The sequence below is a fragment of the Chiroxiphia lanceolata genome, chromosome 6 (assembly GCF_009829145.1).
Source record: "Chiroxiphia lanceolata isolate bChiLan1 chromosome 6, bChiLan1.pri, whole genome shotgun sequence".
NCBI lineage: Eukaryota > Metazoa > Chordata > Aves > Passeriformes > Pipridae > Chiroxiphia > Chiroxiphia lanceolata.
The window spans coordinates 1,691,052-1,707,352 of NC_045642.1; the positions used below are offsets into that span (position 1 = coordinate 1,691,052).

At 53.4% G+C, this 16,301-nt stretch overlaps 1 protein-coding gene across 2 annotated transcripts in view; it reads left to right on the forward strand.

Moving 5' to 3' along the window:
* The window catches only part of NUP160 (nucleoporin 160), a 33,222-nt gene that overhangs the window by 9,992 nt on the left and 6,929 nt on the right, over window positions 1–16,301 (forward strand). Inside the window, exons 14-35 of one of the 2 annotated variants that reach the window (XM_032690837.1) lie at window positions 571–736; window positions 1,315–1,430; window positions 1,540–1,700; window positions 2,766–2,899; window positions 3,193–3,263; window positions 4,729–4,888; window positions 5,353–5,422; window positions 8,067–8,165; window positions 8,422–8,541; window positions 9,234–9,329; window positions 9,426–9,520; window positions 10,166–10,262; window positions 10,352–10,457; window positions 10,576–10,736; window positions 11,231–11,291; window positions 12,463–12,573; window positions 13,582–13,705; window positions 13,925–14,026; window positions 14,259–14,400; window positions 14,629–14,754; window positions 14,831–14,935; window positions 15,026–15,117. In XM_032690837.1, the coding sequence (XP_032546728.1) occupies window positions 571–736; window positions 1,315–1,430; window positions 1,540–1,700; window positions 2,766–2,899; window positions 3,193–3,263; window positions 4,729–4,888; window positions 5,353–5,422; window positions 8,067–8,165; window positions 8,422–8,541; window positions 9,234–9,329; window positions 9,426–9,520; window positions 10,166–10,262; window positions 10,352–10,457; window positions 10,576–10,736; window positions 11,231–11,291; window positions 12,463–12,573; window positions 13,582–13,705; window positions 13,925–14,026; window positions 14,259–14,400; window positions 14,629–14,754; window positions 14,831–14,935; window positions 15,026–15,112 (2,510 nt within the window). In that variant the 3' untranslated portion in view covers window positions 15,113–15,117. Of the gene's footprint in view, window positions 1–570; window positions 737–1,314; window positions 1,431–1,539; window positions 1,701–2,765; window positions 2,900–3,192; window positions 3,264–4,728; window positions 4,889–5,352; window positions 5,423–8,066; window positions 8,166–8,421; window positions 8,542–9,233; window positions 9,330–9,425; window positions 9,521–10,165; window positions 10,263–10,351; window positions 10,458–10,575; window positions 10,737–11,230; window positions 11,292–12,462; window positions 12,574–13,581; window positions 13,706–13,924; window positions 14,027–14,258; window positions 14,401–14,628; window positions 14,755–14,830; window positions 14,936–15,025; window positions 15,387–16,301 lie in introns of those variants that run through there. The other variant, XM_032690836.1, reaches the window with a different exon arrangement.

Consider the following 16,301-nt stretch of genomic DNA (forward strand, 5'->3'; position numbering starts at 1 on the left):
AGTGGAAAATGTTACTTAAGCTCCACTTTCATGCTCGAGTGAACTTTATATATTTTTATAAAGCAGGATCATCATCTGTTCTGTTGAGCTTTTTATGGAGCCGAGGAAAGGAAAGCTGGAGGCCCGAGCTGGATTTGGGAGCCCCAGCAGTTCCTGCCCTGGCTCTTACAAACAGTCACAGTCTCAAAACCTGGAATTTAATTTAAAAACTCATCCATAAAGGATTGCAAAAGCCAAGCTGAGCCATTTTTCCTGGGATACTTTTTTGAGCTAATTATTTCCTTTCAACCTGTGGCTCGGAAAAAAAAAAAAAAATCCCTTGGAGGGAATTTAGTTGTTTTATTGTGGCATCAGTTTTTATTTTCCAAATAATAAAGCCCAAATCTTTCCCTTGTCAACTCCTGAGCTCTAATTCAACCTCGTCGTTAGTGGGAAAGGGTTTGGTGTGGGGAACTGGGTCCAGTCTGCTGTTACTGGTGATAGGAGCTGAACTAACCGGTTTTTGCATGGTCTTCCCATCTTCCCTTGGAAATCTCTTGGAAAATACACAGTTAGATTCTTTCATTGCAGATTTGGAGATGTCTCGTGATGTTGTCTGTCTTGTCCAGTGCCTTCGCCTGATCGGAGAATCAATTTCCATGGAAATGGCATTCATCATGGAAATGGCTTGCTCCCGCCTCCAGCCTCCAGAAAAGGCTGCAGAGCAGATCCTGGAGGACTTGATAGCTAATGACACGTAAGGAGATGTCTTTTCCAGAAGCTTCTCAGGATGGCTGAGCTGGGATTGCCCGGAGCTGCCCTCGCTTGACATCCAAGGGCGTTTGAGATGTGTGGGCTCCTCTCCCTGTGCTGCAGGAGACTTTTCCAGGGATAGAGAGTGTGGTTTGGTGTCGTTAGCAGGGTCTTCCAGCCAGAACCCCACCAGGAAATACATTTTGGTGATTCTCAAGTGATCTAGGAAACAGGAGAGGGGTGAATTCCTGTTAGGTGTGGAAAGAAGTGCCTGGAGACAGTAGGGAGAGGTCAGAGATTTGGTCAAGCCGTGTGGTTCCTGTGCTAACCTGAAATCATTCCCTCGTGGAATGCCAGCTATCTGGCTGTTATTTCCTGGTAGCCTGAGGGAGTGGAATAAATAGACTGGTCCCTGCAGGCGCTGTAATAAAACTCCAAGCCAGCCGAGGATTCCCGGTAGGAATACCCAGGCTGATCAGGTACTGATCCTCCCTGGAAGGGAACGTGAGGGAGCCCTCTTCAGTTGGAATCTCAGGTTGCTGATGGTGATGATAATGGTTTTGATTTTTTTTTTTTTTTCAGGGAAAACGTGATGGAGGACATTCACAGCAAACTGCAGGAGATCAGAAACCCCATCCACGCCATCGGATTGCTCATCCGAGAGATGGACTACGAGACGGACGCCGACATGGAAAGAGGTGAAAGCCCTTCCCCAGCTTCTGGGAAACGCCGGGAAGGGCCCTTTACCCTGGGGGTTGTTCTTGCCTGTCCGGTTCCTGCCCTGACCCGGGTGGTTTTCCCTGGCAGCTCCGCACCTGGCGCTGCGGATGAACCTGTCCCAGCTGTTCGGCAGCGGCACCGCGGCCCACGTGGTGTGCGGGGGGGTGGCCAAGATCTCCAGCATCCGCTTCCTCATCTGCAGGGACCTGCTCATCCTCCAGCAGCTCCTGCTGCGCCTCGGAGACCCTGTGAGTACGGCCCTCGGAGCTGCTGCCACGCTCCCCAAACTTGGGAATCCGGGGTTCTGCTGGTGCCAGGCTGAGATCCGGCTGTTCCCACAAGGCTGTTGGAATAGCCCGAGGCTTGGGCGAGTCCTCCTCTCTCCTCCAGCTGCTTTTGTCTCCCTAAGTAAAGCAGCTTAATTCCTTTTGTTTCGTGCTCAGCATCCAGGAAGCAAAGCTTTATTTGTGGGAGGAGGGCATGGATTCCAGCCTTCTGTCTGAATCAGCACACATACAGCTCTCCCAGATATCCCCATCCCTCTCCCACCACCGCTGGCAGCTCCATTCTCTGGCAGCACACCCCAAGGTCGCAGTTTCAGGCCCTTGGAAGCTGCTACAGCCAGAACAAACAGCCCCCTCAATGGCAGCTGTGTTGGAGTGGTGGGGTGGACTGGTTTGGGTCTGTCCTGTCAGGCCCGAGGCCACGTGAAGGACAGTGCTGCTGGTTTGGACGAACACAGAGGTTTGGAACAAGTCCCCAGACAAGGACAGCCTTGTTTAAACAATATTATTTACTTAGTAACATTACTGCAGGAGTTTCCTGATTGAAAATAAATCCCTTTTTCCTGGGTGAGGTTGTCCTAGTAGCGCTTAAAGGTGCTTTGGAAGGTGCCCTCTGTAGCTGGGCTCTCCCACACCATGAGGCACGTGACCTGCTGCTTTCCCACCTTGATGCACCTGTGTCCTTCAGAAGCTTGGATTGTTATTTCTCCTGTGACTCCTGCTCTTGGTGGTTGTGGAGACCCTGAGGTGCAGCAAAGCACTCTCAGGGGTAAGAATCCTGGAATGCTTTGTGTTGGAATGGGCCTTAAAGACCATCTAGTTCCAACCCCGTGAATTGGGCAGGCCCCATCCATCCTGGCCTTGAACTTTTCCGGGGATGGGGCAAGAGTCCTGCTGGTCTCCTAGGTGGGCTGAGTTCCCTGCTGAGCTCTTGACCACCCTGGTGTTCGCAGGAGGGACGGGCTGAGCCCGACACAGAACCTCACCAGTTGCTCTGAGTGTGAAGCCAGGCTCTGTGCTTTCCTGCAGATGGTTTTGGGAGGGGGACAGCTCTTCCAGTCCCAGCAGGACCTGCTGCACCGCACCTCTCCCCTGCTGCTCTCCTACTTCCTGATCCGCTGGGCCAGCCAGTGCCTGGCCTCCGACGTCCCTGTGGACACGCTGTAAGTCTCCACCTGCTCTGCCTTTGATTCCTCCTAAATCCACCTGAAATGCCCTTCCTGGTATGGAAAGCTGGTGGTTGCTGTGGGAGTATTGCTCCCGGAGCGCTGGGGAGGGTTTTTTGGTTTGGTTTTTTTTTTTTTTTTCCTTCCACGTTCTGAGCTGACTCTTTGCCTTGTGCTAAATCTGCCCTGCAAGGCCTCGCTGTTCTGTGCTCGTGGGAGTTGAACAATGAGCACAATTAAAGCGGGAGGCGTTTTGTTGTCTCTTCACTGATGGCTCCTTTCTTCCCCAGGGAATCTAATCTGCAGCATCTCTCCGTGTTGGAGTTAGCAGACACCACGGCTCTGACACCACACAAGCTGGGTGAGGTGTCCACGGATCATCAGCTCTCCCTTTCTGTTATTTAGACCTGTCTCTGCCACCTGAGGGAAGTGCTTTATGCAGGGAGCTAATGGAATGTGTGGTTGAATGACCCTGATTTTAAGTGGGGATGTTTATCAGGCTGTCCAAAAAAAAAAAAAAGAAAGAAAACAAACAACCAACAACAAAGGCCCTTGGAGCCTTGGTTCTGCCTGAGGACGGTGGGAATGCCTCACTCAGCGAAAATTATTCATTCTAACCCCAGCAGCTTCAGGCAAACTCACCTCTCATGCACTGTACAGTGACTGTAGTGGTCAGACCAGGTCTGTCACGGAATCCTGGAATGGTTTGGGTTGGAAGGACCTTAAAGCTCATCCAGTTCCACCCCCTGCCATGGGTAGGGACACCTTCCAGTAACCCAGGTTGCTCAGAGCTCCATCCAACCTGTCCTGCTCTCCAGCCTTTATCTCAGAGCAACTGGGAGCAGCAGCTCAGGGTGGCGTGAAAATGTAGAAATACTTGCCCAAAACATGCTCAAAAATGTGGAAATACCCCCCCCAAAACACTGCAGCTGATATTTGTTCCTTATCTTTAAAGTTTTGCTGCAAAGATGTAAATTTTGGGTTAGTTTTTTCGGGGGAGAATATAAGGCAGCCTAATTAGGGGGATGTGGGCCTTGAAGTGGTTCCAGAGGGAGGAGGCGAGCAGGGATGGGGAGGAAACACACAGGTAAGAGCCTGCTGTGACTAGTCAGCGCTTGGAGGCTGAGATACTTCAGAGGGAGCTGGGAAAATCTGGGACAAACAGGCAGCACTGCCACGTGTGAGCCGGGGAAGAGCTTCCTCCACTTTCTGACATCTGTGATCTTCAGGGTCCGAGCTCTCCCTGATGGAGAGTCTGACTGCAGGAGGCAGCTGGAAATGTCAGGGAAGTTGAAAACATCCTTTGTGTGTACCAGTGTTGTGGGTTATTTCTTGGCTGGCTCGTGAGGAAAGTCCTGTTTGGCCACTGTTCTTTGGGAAGAATATGTGGAACGTAGGGAAGGAGGTGGCAGCTCTGGGAGAGGCGTTGGGAACAGTCAGTAAGGGGGGATTTCTGGGGTGCTGGAATGAGGAGGGAGGCATTTGAGCAGCCAACTCAGCGCTCCCTCAGCCCTGTCGTGCTGGAAAGCTGCAGCTGGGCTGGGAATAACAACTGGAGAGGGAGCACAGCCCCTTTTCTGTGTGTTTTAATTGAGCTGTGGTTAATAAACACTGCGGAACGGGGCTCTTTGATCTCCTGCTGCTCCCTCTGACTTAACCAGACGGCAGGAGAAATCCAAAACCAACAAGCCGGAGTGTGGAACGTGCTTTTGGTTTGCCCTGACTTAATCTGTGCCGTTAGGGCTGATGAGCACAGCACAGGGTGGAAGGCCTGGGATCTCTGCTGCGGGCCCTCTCCTCACTGTTCCTTTCATTTGTGCTTTCAGTATCCGGCCCTCAAACCATCGTGGAGCTCTTCTTTCAGGAAGTGGCCAGAAAACACATCATATCCCGACTCTTCCTGCAACCAAACACCTCTTTGGCTGAGACAAGTTTGAACTGGCCCCACCTCATCACCTCAATAGTGGCGGATTTTCTGCCTCTCCTGTATCCTTGGCTGTGAATCCGCTGCCACCGAGCCTCCTCCCATCCCAAAATCAGTTTTCCACCCCCAGATTTCCAAGACAAGCCTCCTGAAGGAGTGAGGTTGCTGGCATTAATGGGATTTGTGGGTATTTTAAGATTTCACGGAATTCATCCCGTTTTAGGTGCTCGATAAAGGATTTGAGTTTTTGACTTTAAGCCCCTGAGCTCTCACAACTTGACTTGGCGGGGCGGAGTGCTGGGAGATTTGGAAGGGTAACAGGATTCGGGGAGTTGGGGATTAGATGTACTAATGATTTTGTTCTAATATGGATAAATCTTATTACAGAACAATGACTTGTGTAAAGAGCAGCTTAGTCTTCTCTCCTTTCCCCCCACAAACAGAGCTTGAGGGATATGTTGGCTTCCAGACTACTTCTCCAAGCTCTCCAGGTTGGGTTCTCCTGTATTCCTTAACCTCTGCTCAGATGGCCCAGCAACCCCAGCTTCCTCTTCCCGGAGTGCCTGATGGGGAGCTGTCAGTACACCCAGCTGCAGGTGAGTCCTTTGTGCTGTCCCCTCTCACAGGTGCTGGAAAACTCTCCAAAACATCATCTTTCCAGGAGCTGGAGTTCTGCTTTCCCCTGGTCATGGAATCCTGGAATGGTTTGGGTTGGAAGGGACCTTAAAGCCCATCCAGTCCCACCCCCTGCCATGGGCAGGGACACCTCCCACTAGCCCAGGTTGCTCCAAGCCCCGTCCCACATGGCCTTGGACACTTCCAGGGATGGGGCAGCCGGAGCTTCTCTGGGCAACCTGTGCCAGGGCCTCACCACCCTCACAGGGAACAATTTCTTCCCATTGTTCAATCTAAATATCCCCTCTTTTAGTTTAAAACCTTCACCTCTAGTCACTGCTCTGTAAGCTCAGACAGTACCACAGAGTGTTTGTTGGGGAATGATTTAAGGTCATGGAATCCCAGAATAGTTTGGGTTGGAAGAGACCTTAAAGCTCATCTCATTCCACTCCCCTGCTTTAGGGGAATCATCTTCTGCATTTCCTCTTTCATCTATTTTCAAGTGCATCCAGATACTCAGGGTTATTCTGTTCCCTTTTCATGGAGGAGTTCAGTCTCCTGGGGCTTGTCCGACCACATGACGCTCCAGCAACACCTTTGCAGAGCCTGTTTAAATATCCCAGGAGAACAAGAGCTTGTTGGCTGCTAGTGTGCTCACAGCCTTTCCTGTGGCACCTTTGCCCATGGGACCAGGGTTCAGAAGGATTTCTTCAACCCAGCACCGATATTTACTAATGTCTTAGTAAATATCAGTGCAATAAACACCCACCATCATTCCACCCCTAGCTGCTCCCGACATTTCACTAGCAGGGACAGCGAACTCCTGATTTCCAGGTGTCTCAGACTGCTGTATTTCAGACCACTGGTTCTCCACCTCTCTCCCTGTGCTCTTGGCAACTGGAGCTGCTTCTGCTCTAGTTCTGACCAGCATAATTCCTTGTCTGCAGCTCCACGTGATGGGCTTCATCCCTGTCTGGGCATTCCTGGAGGCACCAGAGCCAGGCAGGCTGTTCATAAAGGCTTGTTTTTCAGCAGAACCTTTTATCCTCCCAGCCCCTCACACCTGGGGGCTGACTTGCTTCCTTTTGTGTTGCTGCCAAGAAGAATGAGAGACGAATTTCAATTCTTCCGAGCTTTTGAGCCAGGAAATGCCAAGATTGGAGCAGCATCCTTCTCCCTCCTGGCACATGCACACGCTTTGAATCTCCTCGTGTTGCTTTCGCCTCGCTGGTGTCTCCTCCAGGCTTTTATCTCAGCAGGAGCCAGCTCCTCCTCCTCCTTCTGTTCCGCTCCCTGATCCCAGTCGGTCACGGAAACTTGGATTAAGTGCCTTGACCCCGGGGAGATAACAGCAGCTTTGCTGGGAGCACGGTGACCCAAATCGTGGGGATGCAGGAAGCTCCCTGCAAGGAGCTGGCGAGCACGGGGAAGGTCTGGTGACCAAGCAGTGGTGTGGGACACAGGCCAAACTGTGTGTGACAAGCTGTTAGGCAAGCCTGGAGCAGGATTTATCCCTTGAAGCTGCTAATCCGGGCTCTGGATGCATTGCCACGTGGCTTTGAGTGGCCCTGTGGCCGGGGAAGGTGAGGGGAGAGGTGCTGGGGGTTTGTGCACCTGCAGAGGTGACTTGACTTCCAAATCCTGGTTTCTCCTGCCGAGTCCCACAGCCCTGCCAGCAGGACACAGCTACTGCTCCATGGATGATGAGGCTGCTCTGCTGGCACAGGGCCAGGCTGGGTCCCATTGGTGCCATCGTGTCCTTGGTGTGCCGTTGACGTTCCATCCCACCCCTGTCCCACATGCTGGAATCCACGTGCTCTCTTGGCTGCTGGTCCCCTCTTGCACCTCTTCTAACACCTGCCTGTTGTTCCTCTGCCTTTGCCTTCCCCTCTGTGCTCTGTCCACGTTTCCTCTGCAATTCCCTGCACCGGAATGTAGAAGGAATCCTGTCTGATTTTCAGGGATGTTGGAAGCTGTTTGTCAGGTGCTCTGTACAGACATTGGGGCTGTTCAAAGCAGGTTATTTCCCAGGAGCACAGTGGGGATGTCTCTCCATCTCAGGGCTGGAGCAGCTCTGCTCTGGGGATACGCTGGGACAGCTGGGAATGTTCAGCCTGGAGAAGAGAAGGCTCCAGGGAGACCTTAGAGCCCCTTCCAGTGCCTAAAGGGGCTTCGAGAGAGCTGGAGAGGGGCTTTGGACAAGGGCCTGGAGAGACAGGACAAGGGGGAGATACAGATTGGATATTGGGAAGTAATTCCTGGCTGTGAGGGTGGTGAGGCCCTGGCACAGGTTGCCCAGAGAAGCTGTGGCTGCCCCATCCCTGAAAGTGTCCAAGGCCAGATTGGATGGGGCTTGGAGCAACCTGGGCTAGTGGAAGGAGTCCCTGCCCATGGCAGGGGGGTGGTACTGGATGGTCCCTTCCAACCCAAACCGTTCCAGGATTCTGTGATCAGTCCAACCAAGGGACTTTCGGGGCTGGGAAAACCAGCCCTTGTGCTGGAAAAGCAGGATTTGTCTGAGCACAGCAGCTAACGGGGCCTCCAAAAAACAGCTGGTACTGGGTGCCTGCAGATCATGAGCGAGCACTGACCTGAATCCAAACTCCCATTCCTTCTCTCCCGTAGGAATACATCCGCCTGCTGCAGCCGTGGTGCCATGTGAACATGGGCTCCTGCTGCTTCATGATGGGCAGGTGCTACCTGGTCATGGGTGAGGGGCACAAGGTAAGACCCTCCCACATCTCCTTCTCGTGCTCTGAGGTCTGGGACCTTTTCCCTTGTAAGGGAGGAGGTGCACAGAGAACATCCTTCCCATGCTCTACCTCCTTTGGGAAAGGATGGGATTGGAGCAGAGTGATGGAATCTGCTTTTGGGGAAGATCTCATGAGCTTGGGAGAGGCCACACTGTCCCCTTCACCTGTACAGCAGCTGGATCAGTCACTTGAGGAGGACAGGGAGCTGATTCCAGGTCTGCTTCCAGGCTTTGGATTGCTTCTGCCAAGCTGCCTCAGAGGTGGGAAGGGAGGAGTTCCTGGACAGGCTGATCCAGCCCGAGGAGGGTGAGGTGGTCTCCACGCCACGCCTGCAGTACTACAACAAGGTACAGTCCTGAGCAGGGAAACTGGCACCAAGTCCATCCACAAGGGACAGAGAATTCCTGCTCAATCCCTGGCTGGGGAGGGAAGTGACTTGAACCTCAGAAAACTTAATTTTTGGGAGGTGAAACCTCTGTTTACTTTCTTTTGGGGGTGATGACAAGGTAAGAATGTGAAATCTAGGTGCTTTCCACCTATTAGTTTCCTAATAGCCAAGGACTTTGTTATCCAGCAGAAAAGGGCAGGATGAGATCCCAGCTGCTGGAAGCAGAAGCCAAACATGTCCAGACTCGATGCAAGACGCTGCCTAAGGGGAAGGTTATTAAGCTTTGAGGCAGATTAAAATTAGTATGTTTAAATTGAGATAAGGATCTTTCTTCTTGCATAATGCCACGGGTCAGGCGGGCTGCGAGCTCAGAGCTGGGCTCCCGCTGAGGGAATCCCTGGATTTAGGATCCAGAAAACTAATCATTAATGTTAAAATGCTTCAAAAATTCCCCAAGTGCAGAGGTGAATCCTCCAGGCAAGCCATAACCTGGACCTGTTGTGCTGGGGTTTCATCCAGATCCCCGTGATTTTCCCAAATCTTCCCTTTTCTCAGTCTAATTCCCTAGAACATTGGCGAAATCTTTTGAGCCAGGAGCAGCTCCTGAAAAACAACCCAAAAAATCCTTTACTCAAGTGTTTTCTCCTCCAGGTCCTTCGCTTGTTGGACATGGTGGGTTTGCCAGAGCTGGTGATCCAGTTGGCCACCCTGGCCATCATGGAATCAGCAGATGACTGGAGGAGCCAGGTACACAGTCACTCTTTTCCAGCAAGGTGTTAACTTTGGGAACCTCTTCCACTGGAATTTCCTGCTGGTCTTATAACTGGTTTGTGCTGTTTTCAGGCTACTTTGAGGACCTGCATCTTCAAGCATCACTTGGATTTGGGACACAACAGTGAAGCATATGTAGCCTTAACACAAAACCCCGATCCAGGCAGGTAGGTGACAGTTCATGCCTTTATTTGAGGCACATGGACCCATTTTTCCGTGAAACTGAGAGGAAAATGACACTATAGGATAGGACATGGCCGCTGTGTTAAAGAGTTAATGTGTAAAGGTGGGTTTAAAAAGGCAGAGTTAATTTTTGGATGGTCATTTTAAGGACACCTGGGATGGGGACTGTCTCAAAGGAGGAAAATGGGAGGAAAAAAGTCTGGGCAGAGGCTGAAGGATTGTTTGCAACATTGTGTGTTTAAAAGTTTTAGGAGCCAAGTCAATTTAATAAAGAAAAGATTTGGAGTTGAGTTTTCAGCTTGGGAAGTTAACTGAGTAGACGAGGTTTCATCCTAGCAGAGAAAAGTGCTGGAATAAAGGAGGAGAAATAGGAATGCTTTTTAATTGATTGAGGGAGGGAGACTGCCCTCCTGAGAAGACCTTTTCAGAGGATCTCTGTTTCCAGCACTGGAGAAATCTAAAGGGATAACCTGGTCCTAAGCCAGAAAGAATCCCACAGAGCTCATCCCGAAGGAGGAGCTTGTCACAAAGTGGTTGTTTGTGGCTTAAATCCTGCATCCTGGAGCTGGTTGTGTTCCTGCTCCTGGGTTTATTCCTGCTGCTCCAAAGGGCTGTGCTTCCCTCCGCAGGCAGCTGGACTGCCTGCGCCAGCTAGTGGTGGTTCTCTGCGAGCGATCCCAGCTCCAGGACCTGGTGGAATTCCCTTACGTGAACCTGCACAACGAGGTAATCCTGCGCCGGGATCGTGGGGCTGGGGGCACTGCCTTTAAAGGGAAGGGATTGTGCAGCCAGGGACGCCTGTTTGTGTGCTGCAGGTCGTCGGGATCATCGAATCCCATGCTCGGGCAGTGGATCTGATGACTCACAACTACTACGAGCTGCTCTACGCCTTCCACGTCTACCGACACAACTACCGGAAAGGTAAAGCCTGGGATGGCACGTTGTCCCTGCCCACCCACCCGGGATACCCCTGCCCCTGGCCCTGCCAGCTGTGTGGCCTCGCCAGGCTCTTGGCTGACGTGTTTTTCCTTGTTTCCAGCTGGAACGGTGATGTTTGAGTACGGCATGCGCCTGGGCAGGGAGGTGCGGACGCTCCGAGGGCTCCAGAAACAGGGGAATTGTTTCCTGGCTGCTATTAACTGCCTGCGGCTGATCCGCCCGGAATACGCCTGGATAGTGCAGCCAGCCTCTGGAGCTGTGGTAGGAATACTGAGCTTCCTGCAGAGGAGCTTCCAAAACCCTTTCCAGTGCCAACAGAGGCGTCGGGCTTCTTAGTCCTCTGCTCTTGGCCAACTGTCTGGCCCTGCTCATCACCCCTATCTATGACCCTTGTGTCATTCCCCTTTCTGGAGCAGGGTAGAAGCAGGATAACTTTTGGAAATGGATGTATAGGAATATATCACCTTTTGTTAAAGGGTAGTGTGAACAGCTTGGAATACCAGTTCAAAGGAGAGTTAGTGCGATAGGGATTGAGTTTCAAATCCCAGTCAGGATTCAGGGAGATGGTGGCTGCAGCCTGGTCACCCGATCCTGGTGTTCCTGAGAGCCCCAGAGATAAGGTAACCTGAGCTCCCAAGGGGCTGCACAGATTCCCTGATCCAAATCAAGGCTCCTGTTGGGATTTATCCTGTCAAAGTGATTAATCCTTTGGAAACCAGGTGGCTATAAACCCTCCTTCTGCTTTTTCCTGCAAGTACGAGCGCCCAGGAGCGTCCCCGAAGAGGAGCCACGACGGGGAGTGCATGGCTGTTCCCAGTAAGTGCCCAGACCTGGTCCTTCCTGTGCCTCTGGAGTTTCCACAGCCTCTCTGCTGCTCCCATGTGAGCTGGGAGATGGCTCAGGGCAGCTCTCACCTCCACAGGATCAATAATGGGGGGGGATTTTAAGGTTACTGACTCTCCCAGTGTCCCATTTGCAACACACTGCCACTGTTCCCCAAGGAATACAGCTGTTTCCCCAAGGAATACAGCTGTTTCCCCAAGGAATACAGCTATTCCCCAAGGAGCTCCTGTGCACGCTCTCAGCAGCTTGATGCCTTGACAGTGCTTTTTTTTTCAGTGGAAATAATTTGTAATCAGGAAAAAAAAAAACCCACCCACCTTTTTGAGGCATTTTCTGATTGTTCAAGACTGTGCCCTTGGAAATCCTGTCAGGAATAAGCTCTGCCTGTGTGTGCCACGGCCCAGGATGTGGGATCAGGTTATCCTCAGCCTTCCGGTGGGAAAATTTAAGGTCAGGTATTTTTAAACCAGCTCTTTCTGAAGAGGTTTTTTTGGGTTTTTTTTGTGTTTTTGTTTTTTTTTTTGTGGCGTGTGCCTGGCAGGCAAAGCAGCAGCTGTTCCTAAATATTAGATAACATCTGGAGGAGGAGGAACAGGAGGATAGTATCAAGGAGAGAGAGCACAGTCAAGGGACCAGGGAAAGGGCAGCAAATCCTGATCATTCCTGTGGTGCTTTTTGGGGCACAGCTCCTCTTAGGGTGGGAGAGGGGTGTGGAGGTGGTTTTACGAGGGCATGGAGGCTCCAGGGAGAACTTAGAGCCCCTTCCAATGCCTAAAAGGGCTCCAAGAGGGCTGGAGCCCTTTGGAAAAGGGCCTGAAGAGACAGAACAAGGGGCAATGGCTTCCCACTGCCAGAGGGCAGGGTTAGATGGGATATTGGGAAGAAATTGTTCCCTGTGAGAATGGTGAGGCCCTAGCACAGGTTGCCCAGAGAAGCTCTGGCTGCCCCATGCCTGGAAGTGTTCAGGGCCAAGTTGGACAGGGTTTGGAGCAAACTGGGCTAGTGGAAGGTGTCTCTGCCCATGGAACTGGATGAGCTTTAAGCTCTCTTCCAACCCAAACGATTCCATGATTCCACGACATTCTGCACAGTGCCCAGAGAGCCCTTTTTGGAATGCTGAGAGCCCGGTATCCGTCTGTTCCAGCCACTCGCCAGATCGAGATCCTGGAGCTGGAGGATTTGGAGCGGGAATGTTTGCTGGCCCGGATCCGGCTGACCCTGGTGGAACACGACGCGTCGGCAGCGGCTCTGGCAGGTGAGAGGGATTTCAGCCTCTTTGTCCTGCCCCAGGGACAAACCCAGGAGCTGGCAGGGACCACCCAATTCCCATCCCTCCCGTGAAATCCATCCACCGTTGTCAGAGAGGCACATCAGGAGAACCAGTTTTATGCTTTCTGCCGTTTTTTTGGCTTTTCCAAGCTCTGGTGGTCTGCAGGGAGGGTGGGATGAGCTGCTGAGTTGGGACGAAAAGGCAGGGTTTTTTATCTTGCTGGAAATCATGGAAGCATAGAATGATTAAGGTTGGAAAAGACCTCCAAGATCATTGAGTCCAACCTTTTTAACTGAAGAGTAAATGATTTTCCTGGACAGTCCTGCTTTATGGAACAGTGTTAGCTCATCAAAGTTGTTCCTTTTTGGACAGCGCGAAGGTGCAACTCTCCCACCCTGGGCCTTTTAGTGTCTCTGATACAAGTTACACAATGTGTAACTTTCTTTCCCCTTTAAATGTCAGGAGGAGGTGACTTCCCAGCAAGGGATTGCAGGGAAAGGAGGGAACAGCTGCTTTGAGGGCAGAGTGGAGACGCAGGGAGCCGAATGCTGCAGTTTCTGCGCTGGCAGAGCTGAGCTGGTGCCTTGTTTGCTTGGATACAGAGCTGTGACGAGGCTGTCCCCTCCCTAGCCTTGATGATCTTGGTCTTTTCCACATAATTCCATGGTTCTAAACAGCAGCAGCATTTGCCTATAGGCCGTATGTTGCTGCCTGTGTCCCTCTGCAGTCCCTCTCCAGGTGATGATGGATCAGGGCCAGCTCTGTGACTCACTGCTGCTCTGTGCAGTCCCTCCAGGGGATGGCTCCCGGGCTCAGGGGATGTTCTGGAGGCCAGGAAAGCCTCCAGCCATGGATTAAGAAGTACTGCTGCGGGGTGTTTGAGGCTGTTAGCGCGGTGCTGCTGCAACTTTCGATGAGTAACACGGGGTGAGGCCCCAGTAAAGCACTGGGGTGTCACTGGGAGAGGCTTTACCTGGTCCTCCTTCCGTTCAGGCAGCTCCACACCTGAGGAAACGGTGTCTCTCCTGGTCCGGGCCGGACTCTTCGACTCTGCCATCACCTTGTGCCAAACCTTCAAGCTGCCCTTGACGCCCATCTTTGAGGGCCTCACCTTCAAGTGCGTGTCCAGGTGTTCTCCCACCTCGGGGGATGTGGGGCCGGAGGGACACAGTGGTTTCGGGGTGGAACTTGCTCTAAGAACATTGTTTTCCTGCCAATCCAGCTGATTCCTGGCTGTTCCTTGGGAATAGTCCTGCGAGGGGTGGCTTTGATGGCAGTGGGAAAGGGCTGGGTTCTGGAGGGACCCACCTTTCTGTGGTTTTTGGTTTTCATGCAGGTGCATCAAACTCCAGCTGGGAGGGGAAGAGGCGCAGGCCAAGGCCTGGGACTGGCTGGCAGCAAACCAGCTCTCGGCCCTGGTCACCACCAAGGAGTCCAGGTAGGTCCATGTCCACAGTTTGGGGGAGGAGGAGGGTCTGGAGACAGGAACCTTTTGGGAATCCGGAGTGTTGAGGGTCCTTAAAAACCCCTCAAAGCAGAACTGCGTGACTGGGATATGGGGAGAGCTGTGTTTCCATGCTGTCCCCATGTCACCTGGGAGCGCACCGTGGCCTCCCAGACAGTGGCAGGAGCTGCTGGCGTGTGTTCCAAGGGGAATCGTTTCCTTGCAGTGCCACGGATGAAGCCTGGAGGCTGCTCTCATCCTACTTGGAGCGTTACCCATCCCAGAACAGCCTGTACCATCGCTGCGTCATCAACAAGCTCCTGGCACACGGGATCCCTCTGCCCAACTGGCTCATTAACAGCTACAAGGTGAGAATGGGGAGCCAGCTGTCCCAAAATCCCATTTGTCCTAGAGCTGCCAGATCACTCTCGCTCCGATGGACACCTGCCAGCTCCACCCCACCTCCCTGCTCCCAGTTCCAGGCCCTGGAGCTGGGTGCCCTGTTCCTGGGACCGAGGCTTGGAGCAGGTTCCTCCCAACGTGGTCCCAGCTCCCGGTCACACTCCCTGGCTGAGTTTCCCTTTTTTTTTCTGCAGGAGGTGGATGCTGCCGAGCTGCTGCGCCTCTACCTGAACTACGACCTGCTGGAGGAGGCTGTGGATTTAGTCCTGGAGTACGTGGATGCTGTACTGGGCAAAGGGCACCAGTATTTCGGGATCGAGGTGAGCTCACCCGCAGGCGGGATGTGGCGGGGGATGTTCCTTGGGGACACGACGCGAGGGCTCCTGTCCCTTCCAGGTGCCGCTGTCCCCAACGTCCCCCACGATGTGGCTTCCCTACACTGCCATTGACCAGCTGCTGCAGGCGCTGCGGGAGAGCTCCGCCAACGAGAACAGCGTCGTGGTAGGTGCAGAGTCCCCAGACTCCTGAGGGAGGGGCACTGGGATGGGGTTGGGATGCGGTGGGATTCCTCACGACTCCTGCCTCTCCCAGCTCTACGAGAAGCTGAATGACAGGATGGAGGACTACCAGCAGAAGGTCAGCACGGCCACCGTGGAGCGCCTGTACTGCCAGCCCTAGTCCAGGTGACGTCCCCCAGGAGCGTCACCGTCCCAGCCCGTGGTGCTGGATGTACTCATCGTTTTTCCAGAAGGATCGGGTTTGGGGAGGTGGGTTGTCCCTTCAGCGTGTCCCCTGACTTGTCCCCCTGGGGGGCAATGGGTGATGAGCAGGGCTGGGGGGTCACTGGCACGACACCCACTCGCTCTCTGCCTGCTCCGGACGTGGAACTTTTGGGAACTTCTTTTATTTATTGGTATGTTTTTGGATGAACTTTAATAAAATGGAAGCGTTATTCCAGGTGTGCCTTGGAGTGGGGTGGGAAAAGGGGGGGCTGTGAGGCTCCTCTCTCCAGGCCCCCCCCTACAGCCCTCACTCTAGGGCTGGGATATAGGGCAGGATGGAGCTGTAGGGCCCAGGAGAGAGGGAGCTCTATCCCCAATGGATATAGCTCAAGGGAAGGGGATATAGGGTAAGAAGGGGCTGTAGCCCCCTGGAAAAGCTATAGGATTATGCTGTAGGATAGGATGGAGCCACAGCCCTGGAGGGCAGCACAGGGCTATAGACTCAAGGGCAGGCTGTGCTATAGGGCAGGAGAGGGCTATGGGATAGGATGGGGCTACAGGGTCAAGGGATTGAGCTGTACATTGAAGGGCAGCCCTGTGCTCTAGGGCAGGAGGGGGCTATAAATGCAAGGACAGCCCTGTTTTATAGGGCAGGAGGGGGCTATAGGTCAGGAGGGGGCGTTAAACCCTCATCCCTCCCACTTCTATAGGGCAGGAAGGGGCACCAATCCCACCCCTATTCCCATTCCACGGGCGGGAAGGGGCACTATTCCCACCCCTCTCCACGGGCGGGAAGGGGCCCTATTCCCACCCCTATCCACGGGCGGGCAGGGGCACTATTCCCACCCCTCTCCACGGGCGGGAAGGGGCACTATTCCCACCCCTATTCCACGGGCGGGAAGGGGCACTATTCCCACCCCTATCCACGGGCGGGCAGGGGCGCTATTCCCACCCCTATCCACGGGCGGGCAGGGGCGCTATTCCCACCTCTATCCACGGGCGGGCGGGGGCGCTATTCCCACCCCTCTCCACGGGCGGGCAGGGGCGCTATTCCCACCCCTCTCCACGGGCGGGAAGGGACGCTATTCCCACCCCTCTCCACGGGCGGGAAGGGACGCTATTCCCACCCCTCTCCACGGGCGGGA